This window comes from Camelus bactrianus, chromosome 12 (genome assembly GCF_048773025.1).
Source record: "Camelus bactrianus isolate YW-2024 breed Bactrian camel chromosome 12, ASM4877302v1, whole genome shotgun sequence".
Taxonomy (NCBI): domain Eukaryota; kingdom Metazoa; phylum Chordata; class Mammalia; order Artiodactyla; family Camelidae; genus Camelus; species Camelus bactrianus.
Window position 1 is genome coordinate 35,821,141 of NC_133550.1, and position 18,837 is coordinate 35,839,977.

The 18,837-nt window shown below is 31.8% G+C and overlaps 1 protein-coding gene across 9 annotated transcripts in view; it reads left to right on the top strand.

Moving 5' to 3' along the window:
• The window catches only part of ANKS1B (ankyrin repeat and sterile alpha motif domain containing 1B), an 860,784-nt gene that overhangs the window by 104,412 nt on the left and 737,535 nt on the right, over nt 1-18,837 (top strand). For all 9 annotated transcript variants that reach the window (XR_012510715.1, XM_074375248.1, XM_074375245.1 and 6 more), the window contains exons 2-3: nt 9,643-9,723; nt 17,046-17,202. Coding sequence is in view for 8 of the 9 variants with exons in the window: in XM_074375248.1 (XP_074231349.1) it covers nt 9,643-9,723; nt 17,046-17,202 (238 nt within the window). In the remaining variant the exon portion in view is untranslated. The remainder of the gene's footprint in view (nt 1-9,642; nt 9,724-17,045; nt 17,203-18,837) is intronic.

Consider the following 18,837-nt stretch of genomic DNA (forward strand, 5'->3'; position numbering starts at 1 on the left):
GAAATAATAGTAATACTGCATTGAAATTCCACATTATTTGACCAAGACTTTGGGGTGAAAGTGAGAAAAGAATGATGTAAATTGTACTTTGTTAAGGATGGGCATAGTTACAATTTAATTCTTGATGCCAATAAGAAATACCTGTTTAATGTAGTTGCACAAAAATAAGGGAATGATGTAGTAGAAATAAAGTGTTAAGGAAAAATAACTAGTGAAGAATAAAGATATAAAGAAAACTTGATCATGAAAACAGAAAAAAGAGAAGAGGCAAAAAGAACAGGATAATAAAGACATTACATAACATATAGCCACAGGAATAATGCCAAATGTGAACAAATTAAAAGACAAAGTTTCTGAGATTATAAAATGAAAAAAGCCAACTGCATCTATGATGTTTTCAAGAGATACAGCCAAGATAAAATGACAAATAGAAGGAAAATAAATGTGTAGTCAAAACTATACTGGTTAAATGTAAACAAAGAGGAAGATGAACTAGCAATATTAATGACAGACAAAATATAATTCAAGATGGTGACCATTATATGAAATTAAATTGATTTTTTGTAATAACAAAATATATAATGTATAAATATGATGTATCATTCTTTTGGTTAACCAAGAAACATAACAAAACATGTAAAGCAAATTTATAAATATAAAGTTTGATAATAGTTCAATCACAGTGACATACTGTGCATGGTAACATTTCTCAGTGTTTGATGAAATAGACAAACTAGGGTTATAGATGGTATGAATTATGCAATTAATAAACTTGAAAAATGTACATCTTACTTTTAGAAACAGTATTTTTCACTGCTCATGTAACATAAGAAAACTGCATACTAGTTTTCAAAGAAAAGCTAAAGAAATTATTTGAAGTTGAGTAATTATTTTGTGATTATAATGTGACAAAACTAGAAATGTATCATTAAAAGAAAACAAATCTAAGTACTTAAAAATTTTAAAATGTGTACTAATTTTCAAAGTAAAAGGGAAATCAAAACTGAATTACAGGAGGAGGGTATGGCTCAGTGGTAAAGTGCGTGCCTATCATGTGTGAGGTCCTGAGATTCCCTGGACCTCCATTAAATAAATAAATAAACCTAATTACCTCCCCTCACAAAAAACAAAACAAAATGAAATGGTATTACAAACTGTATATGTAACAATTGAAATGAAAATATGACTTGTCAAAACCTAAGTGATGTGGACAAAACTATACTCAGTAGAAATATCATAGCCTGTAATGCTTTTACTTTTAAATAAGAATAAATTTAAATGAAGTAAGATTTCAACTCAAAAAGCTAGAAAAAAGACATAATAAATACTTAGATATCGAATTCTTACAGTTAACAGAAAGTATTAAATTAGAAAGTAAACAAATACATGAATAAATAAACACATCCTGTAGATGTTTGATTAAAATAAAGCTAATTGAATCTTTGAATATGACAATAAAATAGACCCACCTAGGCAAAGCAAGGAAAGGAAAATAATACAGACCATTAGGAATGAAAATGGTGATAGAACTGCAGATACAGATGATAACAATAAATAAAAAAAATGTGTAATTTATGTTCAATAAAATTAGAAAACCTAAATGGAAATAGTTGTCTTCCTAGAAAGATGTAAATGACAGAATTGGTGCAAGACAAAGTTGATTGTATTGATAGGTCAGTAACAATAGAAGACACTGGTAATTTTAAGGATTTACTCCACTGAAGTGCTAGTCCTTGATGATTTTACATGTTTATTCTTTCAAATATTCAGGTAACAGACACTTTCTCTGTTAGTAGATTTATTCTGGAATTTAAAAAACAAAAAAAAGGGCAGAAAACTCTTCCATTTGCATAACCATGATAGCAAAACTGAAATAAAAGAGACCAGAAGACTGGAGACCAATTTTGCATATAAATATGGGTACAAAATCCTAAATTACAAATAGCAATCTAGGATTATGTTAAAATATGTATACCATAGGTAGACATGTTTACTTTCAGGAGTATGAAGATGTTTCTCATCAAGAATTAAATATATTAGTGTATTAAAAGAGAAAACTCATTATCATCCTGAAAGATCTAAATAAATTTAATGAGTCATAACAGCATTCCTTCTTTACTCTTCCTACAGAAATAATGATGATTACTTTGTTTCAGGCAATGTGCTAGCACTTTACATGGGCTAGCTAATGTAATCTTTACAACATCCCTATGAAGTAGCTGTTATTGTTACGTACGTTTTATAGATGAAGAAACTGAGGCACAGAGTGGTTACATAATCTTTCCTGCAGTTAGAAATAGAAGCAGAATTTGAACTTAAGCAGTTTGAATTCTGAGTGTGCTTTTATTCACTATGTTATTCTGCCTCTTTTTGTTCATTACCGAAGGAATAAAAGCTTCCTGAATATGGTGAAAAGGTGTCCATGAGAATCCAACAGCAAACATCATACTAAATGGTGAGACCCAACAACCATGCCATTAATTCATCGACAAGAGTCATACTCTCGTTATTTTAGTGGTTTTAGCCATTGGGGTTGTAAGGGAAAAAAAATCCAGGAAAAGTCAACTGATTAGCAGTTTAACACCATCTATAACCTTAAATCCCCCTTGCCATGCAACATAACATATTCTCAGATTCTAGCAATTAGAACATGGACATCTTTGGGATACCATTATTCTGACTACCACAGCACCCTTGGAAATACTGTTACCTAAGCAGAGAGTATGAGAATAATAACAGTTGCCACCCAAATCAGTGTTTTGCTTGGCAACTAGAGATTTGTAGAGGGTATAATGATGATCAATTTTTGGATTAGCTGTGTTTAAATCTTATTTGCTATACATATGAATATAGGCCCAAGAAAATCAGACTTTTAGTTTATTTAGGAGTAACCTTTAATATGTGAATGCTTAGCAAATAAAATAGTCTCACTAATCAATCTCCAGGTTACTTGAAATTTCCGTGGAAAACCTATTTTGCTTATATTTGTTCTAAAACATACTAATCCAATTTGTTACATTAGTACAAGTAGTATAACAAAAGAAATTAAATCTTTGATAATTGGGGATCTCATATTGTCTCGGAGCATTCATTCTAGGCAAAAATTGTCACGTATAAAATTTAAAAAATATACACAGGTACATATAGGAGATGGAATTTAGTGTAAATTAGACCAAGTATCTATAAACTGCCTTTTTGGGAATAAATATGTAATAAGCATTTAAAACTTTTTCAAGACATCTCTTAAAGATACTCAGAAATTCTTGCATTTTATAAAACAGCCTTAAGTTAATCAATGTTTTAATATAGGCCCTCTTTTTAAATTTGAGGATTATCTTTGAGAAACAAGAGGAGTGCAGTGCAGAAAGTTGAAATGAAGTAGAGCATTAGTTCAAAGCTTGAGCTTTTGAACATCAAATTTTTTTTTAAAATTAAGTTTTCAGTTGGAAGATATGGGTCTGGCTTATTTATAATTTTTCAAATGTGTGTGGATGTTCTATGGATATGTGTATATGTGCCTAAAGCAGTTGAATATATTTATATGCATTCTGAATTTCTATTCTAAACCTCCTTGTTTAAAAAAAGATATATCCACATCCATTCTGTTTAGGAAAGGAGATATACATTGGAGATTTTTTCCCCTATGCTCCTATTGTGATTAATTCATTTTTTTTTTCTGATAATGGGAAATGGAGGTGGTATAGGTAAATGAAATCTATAGACCTTGAATCTTATTTTAATTATAACTATCAGTATCTTCCCCTACTAAATATTTATAAGGTCTAATAACATGCAGGAAATTTAAAAATAATTTGAGCTAATTTATAGTATTTCCTCATTTATTTTCCATTCTTTGCTGGAGGTATTCCTGAGCAACCTAGTGTTCTAGTCAGTTTTAACCGAAACTTGACTTTCCCCCAAAGACACCACTGCCCTTGCAGTTCTCTCTAATAGAGATATCTCATCATCCATGCATTTCACACATGGTACAAACCTCAGTTATTCTTTCACTCATATCCTATCCATATGGATACCATCTCCCGTGGGTTTTATAAAATAGACATATCTGCTTGAATTTCCTTCCTCTTCTTTACCTCTGTATCTCCACTAGTTCAGATTTCTTTGTTTCCTCCCTAGATTGTTGAAACAGACTACAAACCTGACTCCCTGCAATCAGTTTGTTCACTCTGTTCACCGTCCAGCTGTCATTAGAGCTCTCATTTTAAAACACTGACCAGATCCAGAAACGTGCTTAGTATCTTTCTGATAACCTCCTAGGTCCAAATTGCTTACAGAATAAAGACTATGCTTCTTAGCATGTTATAAGGTTCTTCATAATCTAGAGCAAACCTATCTTTTCTCCTCTCATGTTTGATTGTTTTTTTGAAAATTTTTTCTTGAAAAATACATGACAATTTTGACTATTCAAATAATTCAGAAGTAACTATTTTGCATACATTTTTTATATTAATGCAAATATTTCTCATCATTACAATGAGAATTATAATAGTATCTGTCTCATAGTTGATGTATGGATATAAATGAGTTAATGTAAAGCATTTAGGATATTGACATACACAATATTATGCAGCTTGTTTATTTCCTTTAATATGTTTTCAAGGCCAGTACATATAGATCAAACTTACTTGTTTTAATAGTTGCAATATTCTGTAGTGTAATTAAGTCCTAATAAAGTTTTCCCTTTTGATGGGCATTCATGAGCTTTCTCTTTTTTACTATTAAAATTATACAATAAATATTTTCATGCCAGTAGTCTTCATTTCATAGGCATCTAGAGGGATTTGCCGGAAAAAAGCTGTGAAATGTAATCTATGTACCGCCGACTATGAACAATAGTAAAAAAAATCTCATTCTAGTGCCACAATAGAGAAATTGGTGAATGTAAGAGAACCCCTAGGAACAGACCAGCAGTGCATACAGGCATACCTTCTAGATATTGTGGATTCGGTTTCAGACCACTGCAATGAAGCAAATATCACAATAAAGTGAGTTGTATGAATTTTTTTGTTTCCCAGTGCATGTAGAAGTTATATTTATACTATACTGTAGTCTGTTAAGTGTGCAGTACCATTGTGTTCAAAAAGCAATGTACATACCTTGGTTAAAAAATACTTTATTGCTAAAAAATGATAATCATCATCTGAGCCTTTAACAAGTTGTAACCTTTTTGCTGGTGGAAGGTCTTGTCTTAATGTTGATGGCTGCCAACTCTTCAAGGTATCGGTTGCTTAAGGTTGAGGTGGCTGTGGCAATTTCTTAAAATAGCACAACACTGAAGTTTTCCCCATTCATTAGCTCTTTCTTCCATGAACAATTTCTTCATAGCATGCAGTGTTGTTTCATATCATTTTACCCACAGTAGAACTTTCAAAATTGGAGTTAGTCCTCTCAAACCCTGACACTGCTTTATCAACTAAGTTTATGTAATATTCTAAATTCTTTGTTGTCATGTTAACAGTCTTCGCAACACCTTCTCTAGGAATAATTCCACCTCAAGAAACCATTTTCTTTGCTCATCCCATAAGAAGTAACTCTTCACCCACTCAAGTTTTATCATGAAATTGTAGCAATTCAGTCACAGCTTCAGGCTCTGCTTCTGGTTCTAGTTCTCTTGCTATTTTCATCACATCTTCCTGCACTCAAGTTTTGAGCCCCTCAAAGTCATCCATGAGGGTTGGAATCGGCTTCTTCCAAACTCCTGTTAATGCTGATATTTTGACCTCTCCCCATGAATCATGAATGTTCTTAATGGCATCCAGAAGGGTGAATCCTTTCCAGAAGGCTTTCAATTGACTTTGCTCAGATCCATTAGAGGTATCATAGTCTTATGAAATGTATTTCTTAAATAATAAGACTTAAAAGTTGAAATTACTTCTTGATCTGTGGGCTGCAGAATGGATGTTGTGTTAGCAGGCATGAAAACAACAATCTCATTGTATACCTCCATCAGAGCTCTTGGGTGACCAGGTACATTGTGACTGAACAGTAACAATTGGATAGGAATCTTTTTTTCTGAGTAGTAGGTCTCAACAGTGGGTTTAAAATATTCAGTAAATCATGTTGTAGACAGTTGTGCTGTCATCCAAGCTTTCTTGTTCTATTTATGAGCACAGACAGAGTAGATTTAGCATAATTCTTAAGGGCTCTAGGATTTTGGGAATAGTAAATGAGCACTGACTTCAATTGAAAGTTATCTAATATTTACGGATATTAAACATACCTTTCTGTGAATGATTTTTAATTTAATTTCATTGGCGTCAGAGAACATATTTTCTGTCATTTGAATCTTTTATATTTACTGAGATTTGTTTTATGATCCACAGTATGATATATTTTGATAAATGTCCTTTGTTCACTTGAAAATGTAGTCTGCTGCTATTGGGTAAGTGTTCTGTAAATGTCAGTTAGGTCAGGTTGATTGGTAGTGTTAGTCAAGACTTACTTTTACTGAATTTCTGTTTACTTGTCCTATTAATTGTTGAGAGAGGGGTGTTGAAATCTCCAAGTATAAGTGGGTAGGTCTATTTCTCTTTGCAGTGGTATCAGTTTTTGCTTCATGTATTTTGAAGTTCTGTTATTAGATGCAAAAAACCACTTAGGATTATTATGTTCTTCTGATAAATTAGCTTCTTTATCATTATGAAGTGACTTAATCCCTTGTAATATTCTTTGCTCTGAAATCTGGTTTGTCCAATGTTAGTATAGTTATTCAGCTTTCTTTTGTTAAGTGTTAATATGATTTTTATGCCCTTTACTTTTAACATACTTGTATCTATATTTAAAATGAATTTCTTGTAGTGGACTTATAGTTGGGTCTTACTTTCTTTAATCCATTCTGATGATTTTACTGTTAACTGAGGTGGTTAGAAAATTGATAGATAATGTAATTATTGATATGTTATGTTTAAATCTGCTTGTAACAGTTTGTTTTGTATTTGTCTCAACTATGCTTTCTCTTTTCTGCTTTTTTCTTTAGACTCTTTTGGATTATTTTTCATTATTTTATAGATTATTTAAAATAAGTACAGTGCATTTGTTTTAACACTTGTTTTACCTATAGCTTATTTATTCATTAAAAATAATCCTTTATTTAATTTTTAAATTTATGTAATTTAGCATGCATTTATTAAGTAGCTGTTGTGTTGAGTGTTTAGAGAAAGAATTATTGCAGTAGGTGAATCTTCATCTGGGTTTTGGAGGAAAGGTAAGGTATGAATTGGTTAGAGAATCTATTATAGGTTAGTAGAAGGGCATGATTAAAAGCACAGAGGTGGGAAGTTAATAGGGAAAGACCAGATGAACTTAGCAGGAGGAACAAAAGTACAACAATTTTAAGAATATAATAGGGGATTGAAAATGCTTCAATGATTGATTTAAAAAAAAAAAGAATGTTAAAAGCTTAACAATCTTAATGAAATTGTAAAACATATGCACATTTTATAACTTTCCTGGTTTAACTATTACTTTTTTTTAATACTTAGGAGGTAAGCTCCCATTAAATGAAAGAAACCACTGGATTGAAATAAAGTTAAAACATTGCAATTGACTAATTATGTTTGGATATTAGTTGCTTCAAGACCTTCTTTATTTCCAAATAAATTGTTTAATTCTCATCTAACTTGACCTCTCTTCTTTTTGGAACAATTTCCTGTTTTAAAATGTAAAATGATTTCTCTTGGTTTTATTTATTCCAGAACAACTCTCAGTGTCCTTCATACAACTTATTCCCTCTGCTGGACCCTTATGTACTGTTAATTAAACATGGTTCTGTTGTCTATCCCACATTTCTCTCATTTTTCTTTTTCTCATTGTATACTTTCATATAAGTTCTCTGACAGTTTCAGTGAGGTCTGGGAGGTTTTCAGGCTTTGAGTTGCCTTGTACTTCGAACTATCTACCCAACTCAGGTTTCAATTTTTTTAACCAGGGATTGATACTTTTAAACTAATATCAACCATTGAGAGAAGGTTTCACATGTACACATTTTCCCTATATACACATTTTCCACTGAGGTATTTAAGTCTAATGCCCTCCCTCATACAGAGTCTGATTTCAGGCACTCCCATGGTTTTACCTTCTATTTAATAATAATTAGTTCTAACAAACATAATAGATGCCAGTAGTATGTTCTACTACCGCCCTAAGTGCTTTATGGGTATTGATTCATTGACCCTGACAACACCATAAAGTAGTACTATTATTATCATCTCTATTTTGTAGATGAGGAATTGAAATTCAGTTAGGTTAAATACCTCATCAAGGGCTACCCCCAGCAGTAATGGAGCCAGAGTTTTGAACTCAGGTAGTCTAACTTCTAACTAGATATTTTTGTAGTCTTCTGGGGATTCTTACTTTTATGTAAGTATATCAGTTACTTAAAATTGGGTCTCCAGACCTGAAGTCATAGTTTGCTCTTCGTCTGCAATGTCTTCCCCCAAGCAGATTTGCTTCTTTTTTCACATCTTTGTTAATGTTGTCATTTTCCTTCCAGTCGTCTAGGCCTGAAGTTTGAGTCAGTCTGTGCTACTACTTTTTTGTTCCTTCAGTTGATGCCTGATTCTTATTGATTTGTCCCTTTAATAACTATCAAATAAATGCATTCTACTCATTTTCATCATCTCACCTTAAAGTTGGTTGTGATCTCTTGTTTGGAATAGCTATTCTTTTCTCAGAGATGCCTGTATGCTCTCTGATACCCAATTATCTTACTACTCTGGAATTGTTAGTTATTTGTCTGTTTTCCCCATTAGAGTCTTTTCTTGTAAAGAAGAACCTTGAATTATGATTTTGTATTCTCAATGCCTTGCTTAATATGTGACATACAATTAGTATATAGTAAATATTTTGTGAATACCTAAATTAGTTTGTCATTAGATGTTAGTTTTAATGGCTCTGATAACATCAGATAAAGTCATTTTTTTGGTGTACTTTTGGAAAATTGTTTTTCAGTGCCTTATTTTTTCAAAAGCTATACATAGTTTTTGTGTAACTGTAGTGATCAAGGATAGAGTGTACTCACTCTTTCATATAGTTATGTGTTATCTTCAGAACATATATAGTAAAATAATAACTTCAGAACTGTTAGAATCTTATTATGGTTTGTGACAATCCAACTAATTATATTTTCATGAATGAAATACTTATTATATTCTCTTGGTAGCAATGGAACAGCAAAAAGTGTTTCTATTCTTCCCATATGCAAAAATATCTTATAACTTATAACTATAATCACTGTCATCTCAGAATGTGTTAAAAGGGAGGAGGCAGGTGTCATAAATCTTTATTCTTTGGTAAAGAATATAGTAGCTGAATGTTAGTTGCGTCCAATATTTAAGTAATGATAGAAACTGATAGGGAATTTTGGGGTACAAATTTAATGCATGGCAGTGGGCCTACATTTGCTAATAATTTCTGAAGGTAGTTATATTCCCTAATAATTTTCCTGCATCAAATAAATGAAGTTACTGTTCTGAGGGGAATGCATAAAAGGTGGCAATCATTTCCTACATGACTAAAATTTTCGTGTGCATCATGCTTCTGACTGTGGGACTCTCAGGCTTTTTGTTTTTCAAAGCACGATTCTGCTTAACCGTTAACTCTGCGCTTATGCTTTATTTGCAGCATCTGGCGAGGCCCCAATGTGAACTGCACAGACAGTTCGGGTTACACTGCTTTACACCATGCGGCCTTAAATGGACATAAGTAAGTGCCATTTATTTGGACTGGGGTCTTTGTGTATTTAGTTACCTGTGATGAAGTTAATTGTGTCTGATGATACCTGTCTCATGTTGCCATGAGTCCCCTGGGCTTAGGTGAATTTGGAGAGGCACGAGGTGTCAACAGTGACAAGTTGAAAGTGGTAGAAATGTTGCTGAGGATGATTATGTGCAGAGTGTAAATCATGTCAAATATCACACAGGGAAAATGGAAGAACAGACAGGACCATGAGGGAGTGGGATAAACTACTTAATTAAACTTCCCTGATTTTTGGGTGTCTTCACCAAGTATGGGATTATTCACTGGGAATGAAATCTTAATAAAGTCTTGCTGTTACAAGCTGTGGGCATTTACATGAACCACTTCAAAATTCTTCAGATTAAGCCAAAATGCTTTCTGTTTGTCATTGACGGATGGCCTTTCTGGTTTTGAATTTCTTTAATCTATGGAATTATGTTTCAAATAATGTGATCCTGTACAGTTTGGAGAGTGAAAGAATGTACAGCCTTAACCACCACTTTATTAACAGTGTTTTAGCCAGGTAACCTAATGGTTTAGTGACAGAGTCAAAATGTGAGGAGTCCTCTGAATGATTCAAATGTTCCACTCTCTGTCATCAAAGGAAAAGTGACCCCTTTCAGATGTCTCCCCCTCCTATCTTTTTTTCCTTTGCTTTAAATGATTCAAGTTAGTCTTTTCAGATCTGGATCTTGTAATTTCGCTTCAGTTTTTTAGATGTGGTAGTTACTGCCTTAAAAATGCTAGTTCCCTTTCACTTTCCCACCTCACATTTCTTTTATTCTGTGAATTGAGACACAAGGGACTTAGTTATACTCAATCAAATCTTATGGGCTTAAAGCTCTTATGCAAGAAACATCATTTTTGTCATTATTTATCATTATTACATTTTTATCTTAAAACTTACTGCATAAATCTAATATTATCATTCTGTTTGAAGAATCATCTGGATTATGTAAAATATCATAATGTTTTATCACTTAGATTATTAGTATCAGTATTTCCAAATTACACTTCTTTTCATCCAGCCATTGTTCTATATCGTATCAACTTATATACCATCTAATTTAGAACTTTTTATTTTGCTGACTCTTTTTCAGCTATATTGCTGTCCTCTGTATAGTGGAAAATGTGCCCAGATCCCTACCATCTGAATCTTTTAAAGGAATTGCTATTTATTCTTTTTTGTACCTGGGTCATCAGGAGCGAAGTCAATTAAATTAGCCCAGGGTATACAATACTGATATCTTCTCTGCCATCCTAGTTGTGGATTCAGGGTGGTACCATATTTCTTAGTTCCAGTTGGAAAGACAGACTATCAAATCTAATGGATAGAAGATCTTGAACCTGACAATTTGAGCTATACTACTTTTCTTGTCTATCTCAGCTTGACATCATAAAGACTTCTGCAAATAATATTGTCCCCCAACAAACATATCCCTCCTTGATTTTCAGTGAAGTTCTAACCACTGAGGTTTATTTCCCTGAGGCCTATTACATAATTTTTAGTTTTTATTGGCAGTGTGCAAAGTGAGGGAAATTTAGGTGAATTGAATAGCAGTCATTACAATTATCACAAAGAGATGGGGGATTTGACTATATACCTTTTAAGATCTCTTTAATTGCAGATGTTCTCTGAGAATTGTATGTCTCTGCTTTGCTTTTATCTAAAGGACTCATTTGTCTTTTCTTTTTAACACTTTCTAGAAAGATTTTACTTAGTGTCATTCTGTAGGCATTGGAAAAAAAAGGAAAATTCTAATCCCATCCCTCCCTCTCTGCTGGTTACGTGACCTTGAGCCATTTAATTCAGCTCTTTGGGTCTCAGTTCAATGTACTGAAAACACTGGCTGAATATTTTTCATTATTCCTTCCAATTATAACATTTTATGATATACTATCGTTATTATTTGTGGCTTAGTTATGTACTATGATGCTATAATTCTAAAATTTGGATTTTCATCTAGAGTATAAGATGTCTTGATTTTAAATTATTTAAATTATCAAAGACCTTTAAAATTAGAGATTACTACTCTACTTTCCTCACTGTTCTCATTTAACAGTTGGAGAAAAAAGACCGCTCTGGATAAGTGACTTAGTGGCTACTTAGATATTAAGCTGGGGCTATATCTACAGTCTAAGTATTCTAGTTCCACATGTATACTTTTTACCAGTACTTTACATTATCTCCCCTTGTGGCTGTATGCACATAAGTTTTCTGAATTCTTATTGGTTTTTCTCTGTCATGTTATGTATTTCTAGGCTGCCTCCCATTGTCATCAAGTAGTATGTTCTCATGTAATGTTAATTTAAATATTGGCTTAAGAAGAGATATTTGAAGGAGATAAAAGTGTCACAGAATATACCTCAGAGCCAGAAGATAATGGTTTTACCTTTCTTTGTCTTTGCTATTCTCACTTAGCATAGGTAATGGTCAGTTGATTGTGTTTATTCTTCCCAAGCAAGCCTTAGCAGGCAGCATAGAAACACATCTTTTCTGTGTTTGTTACTGCTGCTCTTATATCCATCAGCTCTAGATTGTTTCCATAAACACTATGATTTCTAGGCTGAAGTTCATGAAATTATAGAACTGGAATTAATGTTACAGGGTCCTGTAGTTTATTCTTTTATTTTAGCACATGCTTTTCGCCTCCCCCAGTATATAACCTATGGCCTTTACACTGCAAATTAAGGCTGTATCCTCTTTATTTTGTACATTTTATCAGGAGCTCTTGTTTATCACTGCTTGTTAATCCGCGAATGGAGCAGCATTTTGTTGAAGTACATTATTTGATAATTAACAGTTCATCTCTGCTTAGCCAAATTAGGGCACAATAGAAAATGTACTCTATTGGTGACTTCCTGAGTCATTTGCAATTACAAATTAGAAAATTATTACTTTCAAACAATAGAGAAAAACATGGTCAGTAGAACGAAATTCACTAGTAATGATTATAAATAAATTATTTCAATAGATAGGCTAGAGATCTATCCATTTCTCTTTCTCTTTTATCCTCTTTTAAAATATAAAGGATTCATTGTCTCTCTCACATATTTCTACTGCAGATTAGATTCCTTTAATTCTCTTCTGAATAGCAATCAGCGGGTCTTTTCTCCCTCCTTCCCGCCTACCCTCCCTCCAATTCTCCTTCCTTCCCTCCCTCCCTCCTATTCCTCCCTCTTTCCCTCACTCCTTTCCTCACTCCCTCCTTTCTTTCCTTCCATTTTTCTGCCTTTCCTTCCATCCCTCTTTTCTTTTCTTTTTCTTCTTCTGTCCTTTCCTCCTGTCTTTTAAAATAATAATCTTATCATTCCCTATAAGGTTTTACTAAACCTGTGTATTCATATTTCATTTCAGTTTTCCTTCTCTTAGCATATTTCTTTTTCTTTTCTTTCTTTTTTTTTTTTTTTGGTTAAGTTTCATCTCATTAAACTATATTGAGTACATTGTGATTCTTGGATACTGTTTTGAAAAATGTCAGTACTAAATTATTATTGTATCCTTCAAATATGTATGTACTTTGATATGTGTGGGGTTAAAATTTTTTTATTCTTGCTTCTCATTCTTTAGACATTTAATGCTTGAATCCTAGACTCTGTTATCTATAATCCAAATTGTTTCTCAAAGTGGATCTAGAATCCAGATAGTAAGCTATCTGATTTGCTCAGAGTAGGTTTTCTAATGAAAGAAAGGTATTTCCTCTAAAGACTTGTATAATCTAGTCCATGAAGTTGCTCTTTGAATAACCTATAAATATCTTTTAGTTGATTGCTTCATTCTTGGATAGGGATATTAACTAGTTAAAATTTGCCTTTATTCACTATAGAAATCTATGAGAGTGAATTCAGTACATAAAGGAGCTTCAGCTAGAAAATGGAATGTATTGTCCTAAAGTCAAACATATTTGCAACTTTGTTCCCATTAAGAAGAGATAAAATCTTCAAGAAAGTCTGAAATTAAAATGGCCATAATGAATTTGAGAATTTTATTACTTTTTTAATACTAAATCCATATGAAGATGATTTGCATTTATTTCAAAATTCTTTGGATTACTATTAAGCACAGGAGAATAGAACAAAATGAGTATCTTTGGTTAATTATAGGGAAACTTGATGTTGAGGTAAACAAATTTGTTATATTGAACCTTCCCAATTAATTTAATTTTGATCAGATCATACACAGAACTTCTTAAAAGACATTTCATATTAATGAGAAGTATTATTTATGTCTATCAGAGAATGAAACAAATTAAACATAATAGCAAAAATCAATACTTTTAGAATTCCTATTTTTACCTGAACTTACATATGTTAGCCTCAAGCTACAAAATGTTGCAATGATTTAAATTGGATTATTATTAAATTTGATTTTTTTGTTTTTTTCTTTTTCAGTTTTATTAGGTAGAATTATTACAGTTCGACTGCACATACACATTATATTGCATGTAAATACATATATATTGATATTTTGTTGTGCTCCTGGGAAACTGAATTATTTTTCCTGTGATCTCATCAACCACATTTACTTTAGTGTTTTAGCATTTCTTATTTATCAAATTCTGTTAAGAAAGAATACCACTTTAGGTTTCAGATATGAGAATTACTTCCCTGCTTGCTATTCTATAGCCAGTGTTCATCAATATAACTTAATATTTCAAGCCAGGTAACCAAGCACAGTCAACATGTTCATTTCTTGATACCTCTGGAAGATAAAAGATGGAACTTAAGTAAAAAAGAAAAATGGATGTTAAATAAGTTTATTATGTTTGCAATATATACATATATCAGATCATCATGTTGTATACTTCAAACTAAAATCATGTTATATGTCAATTATATTTTAAAAAAATTGATTTGGTGGAATTCTTCTGTTAACTAGCCTTCTTGTTTAGATACTAAACAAAGTACCTGGGAATTAATTTGTTCTTAATGATCCTGGATGAAAAAGGCCTGTGTAATATATATTACTTGTGATATACATGGATGCATCATAAGAAAGATTAATGACAATTTGTTGATTAATATTTTACTTAAGATTCAGTAAGACCAACAGGCACTAAAAGATATAACTTTGTATTTCACAAGTATGTTTTCACATTAGAAATTTGAGCTCAGCCAGTTCATTAGCCAGTATCTCTGAATAAGAGGAAAGACTCAACTTAAATAAAATTTAAAAAACAAATTTCAATTTAAAAATAAACAAATATAATAAGATACTTATTTAATAAAATGAATAAGTTTTTAAAAAACTTAAGTAAAAACAATAGTATTTAGTTAAGATCTTAGTATTCACCAAAAATAATTTTATAAACATACAGATTATTCTTTTCTGATTTAGATACTAGATGGTAGTAATACTTCACAATACAAATGATCAAGAAGTTAACTCATTTTTTTCACCATATCATAAATTTTCCTGATAAAGAAAAATTCAATGCATATCACTTACATTGTTAGAAAGTGTCAAAAAAAATTGAGCCAAAGCACATATTAAACTGAATGGTCTGAGTGAGAGTGGAAGAAAATAGTACTGATGATCCCATCACACTTTCTTCTTTCCTCTTAGAAAGGAAATGCTTTTAGAAGTTTCAGAATGTTTTTTTATTTGCTTAGGCATTGAGAAATGAAATTAAAGCCTTTCATGTAACTATCTTCCTCTGATATATGAATTTGGTTTGGAGAAGGCTTTTTTTTTTTAAATAGGATAAATTCTACTTGTTACATCCAGGTGTAACTGTACTCCCTTTGGTATTATTTTACCTTTTATTTAAGTGCTGATAAATTTCAGTTAAAAAAAGATCACTAGGATTGTTCAAAATTGCAACAGAAAGCTTTGAGAATAGTTTTTGATTGTATACAGTTTTATAGTCATATTTATTTCTCATTTGATTCACATTTTGAGACCCGCAGCATTATGTAATCTCTAAATTCTATTTTAACAATATCTGAAGGAGAGACAGAGGTTATTTGAATTGTCCGAGGCAATCAAGTTAGTAAGTATTATTAGAGAGTTGGGACTTTACACCAGAACTTCTGATTCTTAGCTGCTTTTGTTGAATTCATAAATATTGAATCATTTTCACCTCTTTGTAAGTTATTTCTCTCAGAGTAGAAGACCCTATATAACAACTCTTACCTGGCAGAGAGGTGAGAAGAAGCATAGGAACTGGACAAATTTCAGGTTTCCTTCTGCTTTTCAGACTTTTTTTTTCAAGGTGATTTGACAAGCATTTTTACTTAAAGGATTTTATTTTTACTTGGGGCGAGAGCTAATATTTGTATAGTGTTTTACTGTTTAATGAGTGGCTTCTATTTTATGTTCTCATTTAATGTTCATATCAGTCTTGAGCAATAGGCACTATTATTATTATTATAGTATTTTCTACAGGAAAGAAAAAGAAATATGAGACTACATAATACTCTAGGATCGTATCATTAGGAGGTTTGCATAGCTGGGACTTAAATCCAAGTCTTCTAATTTCAGATCTTATAAAATAATACTGTTTTAGAAAAGAATGTTAAAAAGAGATTCATTTTTATTTTCTCTGAAATCTTATTGTTAGAAATTGTGTCAGTGGTAGAACTTGTCTCATAAATGAATTTTCCTCTTGAAATAATTTCTTAGGCTTGGAGGAGGAAGGCAAAGGAGTGCACAAGTATAAACAACACACATTCAAAGTATTTGGTGTGCCATGGCTGAAAAGTTATTAAATTTTGTGGCGGGGGGGGGACTTGGACTTAAACTACAGGGTCCCTTTCCTACTGTGCTGTCTGCTTTCTCTTTTATATGAATCTTCAATCTCTTAATCCATTTCTCTATAGGAATGATGTGTAAACTCCCTAAATATCTCTTAGTGGTATGATAACTTTTTTTTTGTAAACAGGGAGTTTGCTTGTACCTCAACTCTTCCTTTAGACTAAATCTCAGACATGAGTTATCTGGAAAGATCTCCCTCCCTTTTTAAAAAGATGGGAGGAATTATCCTTTTAATTATTTTATTTAACTTATTCAGTTAATCAAATTAGATAAATGTTTGCCCAAATGAATTTTATTAAGTAGTGTTATGGGTTAGTCAGTGCCCTGTGTATGTGGTGTGGTTGTTTCCAGGTGAGTTAAACAGCCAAATGTTGAATAGGCAAACTCTTAAACTGATTTTATGTCTCAGTACTATGAATTACTCTAAATTGGCAGCTGGTATCTAGTACACTTTTATACTTATCTGTTTAATAAAATCTGTATAGTTCAGCATATTTTCTTTTTTGTTATATTCTTTTTTTTTTCTTTGTAGGGACATAGTTCTCAAACTGCTTCAATATGAGGCATCAACAAATGTAGCAGACAATAAAGGTTATTTTCCTATTCACCTGGCTGCCTGGAAGGGAGATGTGGAAATTGTGAAGATTCTTATTCATCATGGACCATCACATTCCAGAGTCAATGAACAGGTATATTTGTCAAATATTTGCTTATGCTATGATTTTTCTAGAGTTTTGCGAAGGCAAAGTCACATTGAAAAATTGATGATTTCTATGTTTACCCTGTCCAAGACCTTTCCACTGCTGAATTTCCTAAAGGAGAAATTTGAAAAATTCTTTGGCATTTGTATATGGTACATTGACACTAAGTTGGGCATTTGTAAAGATATTTGTTAACAAAAAAATCCCATGGGGAGGTAGTTGTAACATTTCTGCCTGCCTTACATAAGCATCTATTTTATAATTATTGACTGTTTAAAGATAGAACAGAATTCACATTTGTAATGTTAATTAGTTTTTCTTAATACAATTTAAAATGCTAAGACAATGATGAGAGCTGTCATTTGCATAATTCCTTCCATTTACATAGCACTTTCACATTAAGTACAATTTTGTGAACTAAAATACAGAATACAGTGTATATATTTGCTAGTCACATATTAAATTAAAAATTTGCTGTGTGTATATATATGCACATTTGCCCAGAGTAAGTTGAGTAAAACACAGAAGCAGGATAATACTGATAAAGTCAAAATATTTACAAGTACATAGTATCTATCTTACATATAATGGATGTATTTAAGAAGTAATGCCATTCTCAGTATTCTGAATAAATAAGACCACAGATTCTAGCAAGTAAAATACAGTCTCCTAGTACACTATGATAACAAACATCTTGAGCTCTGCATGCCCCCTACTGTTCCCATTTTGTAAAACTATATTTGAAAACCAGCATGCAGGCCAACAACTGAATTACAAACATGGCATTAAGCTCCAGGTTGGCTGTTGTCCAATATCAATGCAAGTAGGTTACTCTGGGGCAAGCATATCTAATAAAGTACAATTAGCATATTGTTCAAATGGATACAGACTTTGCAGACCTTTGAATGAAATTCAGATTAAAGAATAAAAAGTAACACTTGCTAGCTGTAAACCCCCTTGGGAAGAAAAATATTTTTTTTCCTCACATCAAAACACAGTTGTATAAAAAACTAAACAGGGAAAATGTTTTATTAATTAGGAAAATATCTTATTAATATTTATCACAATAAAATTTCTATATTTACAGATTATAAAATGTGGAGTGTTTTTTGTGAGAGTACAGTTATGAATTAATCTTTAAAAAATGACAGATATGGCTATCTTTATCAACGGATCATACTAAAAGGATATTTATGAGAATACTGTCTGTTCCTCAGAAAACCAAGTTAAAAGATTGTGGGATGAGCCATCTGGTGGTTATTCTTAAAACTGTCTGAATGCCCCAAAACACGCCTGAAATAATAAGATGGAAAAACAATCCAAGGTTAAATAAGGGAATGCTAATTTCTACAAACAAAATATTTTTAAAATGAGTGAAAATAAAAAAAACATTTTGAATTCACTTATATTTTTATAAGTTGAAGATTTAAATGGCATGTAACTGTAATGGTTGGTGTGTTTTAAAGACAAATACTTGTTTTCTGTGGTATTGAACGGATCAATTAAAATATTAAAAAAAAATTTTTTTGAGCAGATTGGACTTCAAAATTCTTTTTTCACTTCTGTTGCTTTATTTTGTGTTTTTTATTGGAAACAAGTTGAAATCTATTGAGATTTTTAATA